The sequence below is a fragment of the Rhinolophus hipposideros genome, assembly GCF_964194185.1.
Source record: "Rhinolophus hipposideros genome assembly, chromosome: 23".
Taxonomy (NCBI): domain Eukaryota; kingdom Metazoa; phylum Chordata; class Mammalia; order Chiroptera; family Rhinolophidae; genus Rhinolophus; species Rhinolophus hipposideros.
In genome coordinates, this window is record NC_138069.1 from 725213 (window position 1) to 734147 (window position 8935).

Sequence of the window (8935 nt, forward strand, 5' to 3'; positions counted from 1 at the left end):
GTCTGTGTGCTGTTCATGCCGCCTGTGCTGGCTGGCGGGCTCTCCCCAGCTATAGGCAGTTATGGTTTTGGTAGGCCTAGCACCCTCCCATCTTCTACATGCAGCTGTGGCTGATGTGTACAGAGGTTCTGTCTTCATCACTGCCGCTGTCAGAAAGTGGAGACATGATCTGTTTTGCAGACATCGTCATGTCTATTGTTTTCTTTCTGCAAACATGCAGGAGGTACAAAATATTGGTATCAGAACAGGTGTGAAGGGCCTACCCGAAACAATGGGCTATTATGCAGTCCATAAATGGTGTTCAATTTTTTTTAATTTAACAAGAAAAGGTCTATGATGGAAACTAGCTGTAAAAATAGCTGCATAGAAAGCCATGACAAGACTATATAAAATTAGCTGCAAAAAAGCTAACTAATAGACTATACAGTAGTAACCCAATTGCACTAACCCATATGTGGGACACAAGAAAAGTTTGGAAGGTAGCTGTCAACGGCCTCACTCTGGGAGACAGCACTATGGATCCCACCCCAAGTAACTTGGCCGTTCTTTGCAGCAGCCTCTTATTTTCCATGGCTTCTGATAACCCAATGTGCGTCATATCCTAAGGGTACTCAGTTACGGCCACTTGCTGTGCATTTCATCTCACAGTGGTTTCTCACTTCAAACATTCCATACTTACTTTTTATTATCATTGATTTTACATTAAGAATGATGTTGAGTTAAAAAATAAACATCCATTTATGTGCAGCACTAAAACAAATGTACTAATATTTTTGTCTATTTCTTTCCCTCTCCAGGTTTTTTGAAAAATGTACACGTGAATCATTATTTTGAAATACATATATGTATATATATAGCCAAAAAATGTATACACATTTTAAGAAAGGAAAACAACTGTATTAAAATTACGCTGATGGTAACCACTTTGAGCACCTCTTGTAATTGCAGAAGTCAAACATGACTTGTATTCATATTCTGTTATCGGCATATATTCATCTTTTGTTATCAGTATATATTGAGTATTACAATTTTAATACAGTGTTTTTCTTTCTTAAAATGTGTATACCGTTTTGTCTTTCTCTCTCTCTCTCTCTCTCTCTCTCTCTCTCTCTCTCTCTCTCTCCCGCCATATATATCTATATATATATGATCACACATCAATGAATCAGAGTATAATGACCATCTACACACTTGGTTCCATATGCTTGTATTTTTAAAAAAAACTCCTGCTATCATGTTTCCCCAAAAATAAGACATAGTCGGACAATCAGCTCTAATACGTCTTTTGAAGCAAAAGTTAGTATAAAACCCGGTCTTATTTTACCATAATATAAGACCAGGTCTTTATAATATAATATAATCATATAATATAATATGATATGATATAATATAATATAATAATATAATACCAGGTCATATTAATTTTTGCTCCAAAAGATGCATTAGAGCTGATTGTCTGGCTAGGTCTTATTTTCGGGGAAACACGGTATATTGTGGATGAATTGAGAACCTTTCCAACTCATCTCTAAAACTCAAGCTAAGACAGACTTGCAGACCAGTTCAGCTATTTTCTTTGTTAAATTGACGGATTCACACTTAAAATGAGCTTAGGTACAAATTGATTTCATTGCATGAATGAATTTGCAGTCATAAATTATGGTGGTTTTTTTTAGACACACCTGTAATTAAAGTATGATGGCAGATAGCCATCAACATGAAGCAGCTGTAATACATTGAGTCCTCAGGATGTGTCACTCGCTACTTGCCTGCTTGCCAGATTTTAGAGAAACATTCTTTTGTTTGATTCAATTTTTAGTTCCACATTATTGAGATTGATCCTAAGTTAAATAAAAAAATACAAGAGGATGTAACAATTGTATCTATCCCCAGTGTCTCATGGCAGGTAAGCCTCAGTGGACACAGTAGAATCTCCGAAGGTTGGTTCCATTACTTATTCACTTCATTGGCAAATTACAGAAGATTATTTGGGGACTGCGACTCTGGAAGAGCCAGGTCCCCAAGAAACCAAGAGTTATTGAAAGGAGAAGTCAGCTTCACCCAGCATCAAACCCCAGTAGAAGATGGCACAGTCCTGCTCACATGAAGAAAGCACAGGCCACACTTGGATTACAGGAAGACAAGGCACATCCTGGAGCAGAGAAGACTTAGGGTTCCCCATGCTGGGGACAGGCAAAGGTAGGGAGGTCCCTACAGATCGCCCGAGGGTTTTCAGAAGGAAATCAAAATAGAGCGTCTTTCGGTGTCAAATGCATTAATTATGTTGTGTTGTTTGTTGTGGTTCTAGATGTTGAATTCTAAAGTTACACAGAATTCAATAAATTATTCTTCATTATTAAAACAACTTTAGTCTTTTGTACTACATTATTTATATGAAACAAAGTAAATTATCTTGCCTAAATTGTTCTAAAACTAACAATGAAAAAGAAACCAAGAAGAAATGAGCTTACAATAGTAGCCGGTACTGAAGCAGCTCACCATTTTGGAAGGTGGATCTTTTTCTTCCCTAAGCTCAATGCAATTAAGGTAATTCTAGCACTTTGAAATAATCAGTACTTAATTAACCAGTATTCTAATAGGTGGTGAGTTCCTCATTACTGAAAGTATTTGAGCAAAGAATAGTGATTAACAAAGTTCACTTTCCTTGTTCACGTGAATGTACGTTGTGAGCAGGACTTCAGATGACTAGCAGGTTGAACCAAATGTCTATAAGCTTAGTCTATTGTAAAACAACACTATTTTGTTTTCATTTTGGTCTTCCAAACCAGGGCCTCATTATTCTCCATGTTTAAATTATTTTTTTTATCTGTTCACTGTTCGTTTCTTTATTGAATTCCCTAGTAATATACTTGCAAAAAATTAGAAAAAGAAGACAAAAAATTTTCATTTTCCAAAACGTCATTGCTATTTTACTAAGAGAATCTATGAGGCTTGCTGTTTCAGGAACATTCATCATATCTCCCTCTTTCTGAACAAATCAAAATCAGTCAATCAATCAATCAATCTGAGTCCCTCACCCAATGTAAATTCAAGTGTACAGGGAAACTGAACTTTGTTAATCACTATTTGCTCAAATACTGTCAGTAATGAGGAACTCCCTACCTATTAAAAAATACTGATTACTAAATACTGATTATTTCCAGGCGCTAGAATTATCTTAATTACATTGAACTTTAAAAAATCAATCTATTATCATTAAATAATAATATCCTTACTTGTCAATTCAATGGCTTCAAGTCAGAACTGTAGGAATATCATGCCTTTAAACCAGGACACACACAGCATACATAAGCTCCTGAAATGGCTATAGAGTGGTCATGGAGAAAGTGATATCTGAACAGACTGCAAGGACATGAGAAATGACCAAGTGGAAATATTCAGGGACAATACCAGGAAACTGTTTTGAGTAAAAAATGAGGTGAGTCCCAAGCAGCCTGAAGAATACTCAGGAAACCAGAGTGCTGGGAGCAGAATGGGCTGGGGGACAGTTGGTTGAAGAGGCAGTGAGATGAGAGCAGCAGGGATGAGGGTTTTGCTTTTTTCATTCCTTTCTTAAACTTTAAGAAAGCACAAACCGTATCATACAATATATGCATGACACATCCAGTGTTATGTTTCCTGATAGCAAGTTCATAGGCTTTGTTAAGACATTTGTACTTGAGGTGAATATATTTCATGGTCAAATGAAGATAATATTCCCAGTGATTCTGCCCAAGTACAAAAGGAGGAAAGAGAACAAAGCAAAAACAACGAACTCCAATGGAGATGAAAAACAAAGCAAATCAGCAGAACAGTCCATTCCTGGTGTGTGAATAAGCTGATTGTTTAGCCACATTGTTTTGCTCACTTGTCAGGAGCGGTCACAGTGAGGACAGTTATGTCCCCAGTGTGAGCTGATGCTGTTGAGAGCTTTGAGCAGGGGAGTGACACGCTCTGCCTTCTGTTTTAAAAGTTTCACTCTGGCAGTGGCACTTTTTCCAGAAGGGGTGTGATGGTGGTGGTAAATAGTGACCAAATTCTGGAGATATTTCCAGGTGGAGGCAATTGATTTTTCTGGGAGAAAAGAGTCAAATTAAGGGTTTCTGACCTGAGCAAGAGTGAGGATGGAGTGACCATTCATGAGCTGAGGAGGCTCACAGAAGGCTGTGGGGGAGGCAGGAATGCAGATTAATTGCCTTTAAGTTTCAGATGCTGACTAGGCATGTGAGTGTTGCCTTTACAATGGAGCGTTTGCTTATATGCGGCTTACATTCAAGCCTGATGCACACATTTGGGTGTTAAGAACCCCGCAATGGCACTGAAAGGCCAGAGACTGAATCAAACCATGAAGGGAGTGATGGCACACTGAGAGCTCAACCCAGAGGTCACCATTAGTATATCAGAGGAAGTGGAGATGCTAAAAAAAGCAATAAATAACATGTGAAAAGACAGAGTGATAATTGAACTCAGAGAGCTCGTAGCCGTGAGTTACGGGACAAGTGTAGATCCAGGATGGAGGGATCAACTGTGCAAAGGTGACGACAGATCAAGACCATTAGGAACAAGGCTGGATGATTGGAGGGTGACGATATCCTTGAGTGATTTAGGTGGGGTGGGCAGGGGTAAACCGGACTGCAGCGGATCCCAGTGGGAATAGGGGCAGCTAAGAGAGTCAAAAATGTTTAGATAGGAAGAAGTGAAAGTAAGCAGACAAATGCAGACAGCATTTGGAGAACTGAGTAGTAGCGAAAGCTTTTCTTCTGTTTGTCTTTGTAGAAGGGAGAGAAAACCAGCCTACCGGCATGCCGAGTTCAACCTAGCAGACGGGGCTATTGGTTCAGGAGAGTAAGACAGTGTAATACCTGCAGTAATACCTGCCCTCCACTGAGTGGGCTGCAGCCCTCAAACAGGCAAGATGGAATGAACCTGGGCACAGACCATTTATTCAGAGGGACACAGGCACAGGAGCAAAAGGTGGTGAATTTAGTGGCCTGAGCGTCTGGATATTCCCATTGGAGGATTTACTGGGTTTGTTTGTTTCTTTGTTTGTTTGTTTTCAGTATAATAGGTCTTCCGCCAAGGGTACAGACAGACAAGAAAGTGTTGAAAAGAGAAGAGCATTTATGAAATAATTGCTGAAGAGAATGGAATAGTGAATAGATGAAGGAGATGTAAAATGCTTGCTCCACAGTGCTAAGGACACACCGAAGTTCATCGGTTGAGAATTTTAAAGTGCCAACATTATATGTTGCCTTTCACCTCCTTTATTTCATGGAAACTCATGTATGGTAGGTAGATATTGGCTTTAACCAGAACTGGGTTTGACAATGAATTAAATGAAGCAAAGGAAAGGTGACCTGTTGTATGTATGTGGGACGAAGTGACTGCAGTAGCTGACATCGTATCCAACTGGGCATGAAAGGACATGGATGGAGGCATAGGTTAGCTCAGCACAGGGCTGCACACACACACACACACACACACACACACACACACACACACACACACACCAGGGTATCCATAAGCATTGTTTGAGGGAAGAATAAATAAACTCCCCAACAAGTCATAGGAGAAACTGTGTCTGACTTCTTTTTCAGACAAAGCTCCCCTATGAGTAAAGAAAGGCATTTTCTTCCACATGTGTCTGGGTTTTTTTTTTCCAATTTGTTGTTATTGTTAGTTACTAAGTTTGGTTTCAGTCAAAGACCTTTTTTTGCCTATGTCTTTGCTCCTGAGACTTCTTGATTTCAGAGAACATAATGAATGGAATTTGCTGAGGTTCTGTCCAAGATCTAATATCCACATTCAGTTTCTGACACCAAAACGTATTCTTACAACAGCAAGATGAAATTGTGCATTTGTTCCTACAAAATGCTGTACATAAAAATCTAAAATATTTAAAAAATTAGTGTATGAAGTTCCAAACATCTATAGTTATAAAGAATTGTGTGCCCTATGTACAGTGCTTTTCCAAAATATTTCCTCCCTCCACAGGCAATGGAGTACCAAAATGTGTCCACTGTTGCTGAGTTTCAACTGCTAGGATTCCAGAACCTTCTTGAGTGGCAGACTCTGCTCTTTGCCATTTTCCTGCTTATCTACTCCCTCACACTCACAGGGAATGTTGTCATTATCACAGTGGTGATCCAGGACCAGCGGCTGCACTCACCTATGTACACGTTCCTCAAACACCTCTCCTTCCTGGAGATCTCGTATACCTCCACCATTGTGCCCCTTCTCCTAGCCAACCTGCTGTCTCGAGGCCAAGCCATTTCCTTCCCCGCCTGCATGGCACAGCTCTACTTCTTTGTGTTCTTCGGGGCTACCGAGTGCTTTCTTCTAGCGACAATGGCCTATGACCGCTATCTAGCTATCTGCAGCCCACTCCACTACTCTTTCCTGATGAGTCCAGAGATCTGCACCAAGTTGGTGGCAGTCTCCTGGGTTGCAGGCGTTGGCACAGGATTTCTGCCCTCTCTGATGATTTCCAGGTTGGATTTCTGTGGGTCCAACCAGATCAATCATTTCTTCTGTGACCTCCCTCCCCTCATGCAGCTCTCATGTTCCAGTGTTTATATGACTGAGATGGTCATCTTTATCCTGTCAATCGTTGTGCTGTGCATTTGCTTTTTTCTTACACTCGTGTCCTATGTTTTCATTGTGTCCTCCATATTGAGAATTCCTTCCGCCTCTGGCCGGATGAAGACCTTTTCCACGTGCAGCTCCCATTTGACTGTTGTCACTATCTACTATGGGACCATGATTTCAATGTATGTTCGCCCCCATGCCCACCTGTCACCTGACATCAACAAGGTAATTTCTGTCTTCTACACTGTGGTCACACCGCTGCTGAACCCGGTTATCTACAGCCTGAGGAACAAAGATTTCAAAGAGGCCATTTTAAAAGGCATTAGGAGAAAGTGCGGCATCTATGGAGTAAGAGTGAAGGGAAGTTTTTTAATTAGGTAAGGAAAATCACAGAACACATCGTGAATTAAGTTGAGGGACAGGTGACTGGTAGATTCAGAGCTTCCAAACTTGAATGCCGCGTTGACATGACATTGAATTCTACAAACCATAATGAAACAGCTTCTTCATGGTCCTTTGCCAACAACTGCTCAGAAGATACATTGTTTCTATCAAACAATTTTGGGGGCAATTTTGTTCTTAGAAACGTTCACCTTCTAATGCGAATCTGATTGTACACTTCCAGGGCATGATGATCACACACGTTACTTTCAGATCTGCAATAGGATTGACCTTCTCTTGAGTTCATAAAGCCTATATATGGAAAGTTACACATTTTAAAAGTACTGTTAGGAGACTGACCTTGTAGACTCAATCCTGGTGCTACTTGTGCTTGTTAAATATCTGTGGAATGAATGAATTAAAAGAAAATACATATGAAATGTGTGTTGAACTAAATTATCTCCTAATGACATGAAAGAACAAAGAAGGATTTTTGAAGTGCCAAAGATTTGTCTATAGTAACTTAGACTTTTTAATGCTTTTTGTGTAATGAAATTCTAGGGAACGAAAGAAGGAAGGAAGGAGGGAAGGAAGGAAGGAAGGAAGGAAGCAAGGAAACAAGGAAGGAAGGAGGGAAGGAAGAAAAGAAGGAAGGAAAAGGGAGGGAGTATAAGTGAGGAAGAAGGAGAAAGACATTTAGAAAAGAATGAAAGATGAGAGAGACAGAGAGAGAGAGACAGAGAGAGAGAGACAGAGAGAGACAGAGAGAGAGAGGAAGGAAGGGAAAAAAAGGAAGTCAAAGGGAGATAAGAGACGGGAAGGAAAGAGACAGGAAAGGAGGAAGAGAGTGAGGAAGGGGTGAGAAGAGAAGCGAGAGAAATATCCAAAGTGTTATGTGCTTTTGTGAGTCCTGGGAGTCAAGGGTTATACATTAAAAGGCTTAAATCATTTTCGTATATTCTTATAATACAATTTAATACAATATTTAGTATAACTCTTCTAATCCTGCTCACTATTCCATTCATTAAATCCACAAATATTTCAATCCCCTCGTGTATGCCAGCCCCCTTGCTGAAATCTGGGTTGCCCGTGGGCACAGTGATATGGAAACGTCCAAGGGGGACGTTGCTGTAGTAGAGCCTCTAGCCTTGAAGTGGAGAGCTGTAGTGAATCATCAGAGGAATGATTGCACTCTTTATTTGTGATGACTGTTATAAAACAGTCAAGTGTAAGCTGGTGCCTGAACATAGAACAATAAGATCTGAATCAACATAGAGGGATAGGAAAGGTTTCTATATTTATGTAGTGCTTAACCCACACTTCAAGGATGAGGACAATAAAAATGAAAATAATGTCCAGGCAGAAAGCATGGCATGAATGGCAGGAGAAGAAGCTGGGGGAAACCTGGGGATGGAGGGAGACGAGGCTAGAGAGAAACACATGAGCTAGTCCTTGTGGGTCATTAAACGCCCTGCCTTCTTTTTGTTGTTGTTTGTTTTTTCACTAAGAGAAATAATTGATTATCAAAGGGTATCAATTAAGAAGTGACTTGACATGTTCTTCATTTGCAAATCTCACTGCTTTTAGAGAAAACACTGAAAAAAGCAAGAGGTGCTAGAGTCCAAGCAGTAGCCTTATGGGAGAGGACAGTGGCTTATTGTAGGTTTGATGATGTAATTCACCCATCATTGCAAAGGCCTCACAGATGGCTAGGTCAGAGCGAAAACCCTGGACTCACTCACTCATTCTCATGCAGGAGGGCAGTTGTTAGCCTCCTCTAACATCTGCAATGTCCTGCGTTAGGCCCTTTAGCTCCTGTAATTTCCTCTCACCGCATGTCCTAGGCTCTCCTTCCTCCGGCCTCGTGCTCCCTCTTCCTCCCAGGACTTGATCTGCGAGGGCTGTTCTTAGTCCTTATCAGATCCCTCTGGTTCAAGTGCCACTGGGTAGAAGGAAAGTGATGCATTGG

At 40.5% G+C, this 8935-nt stretch overlaps 1 protein-coding gene across 1 annotated transcript; it reads left to right on the forward strand.

The window, feature by feature from the left end:
* Nucleotides 1-5994: 5994 nt before the first annotated feature.
* LOC308491801 (olfactory receptor 11L1-like) lies at nt 5995-6966 on the forward strand (the record flags this gene model as incomplete). Its single annotated transcript, XM_081035846.1, has 1 exon — nt 5995-6966. One exon carries the CDS (start codon nt 5995-5997, stop codon nt 6964-6966), a length of 972 nt encoding a protein of 323 aa, XP_080891972.1.
* Nucleotides 6967-8935: the final 1969 nt, after the last annotated feature.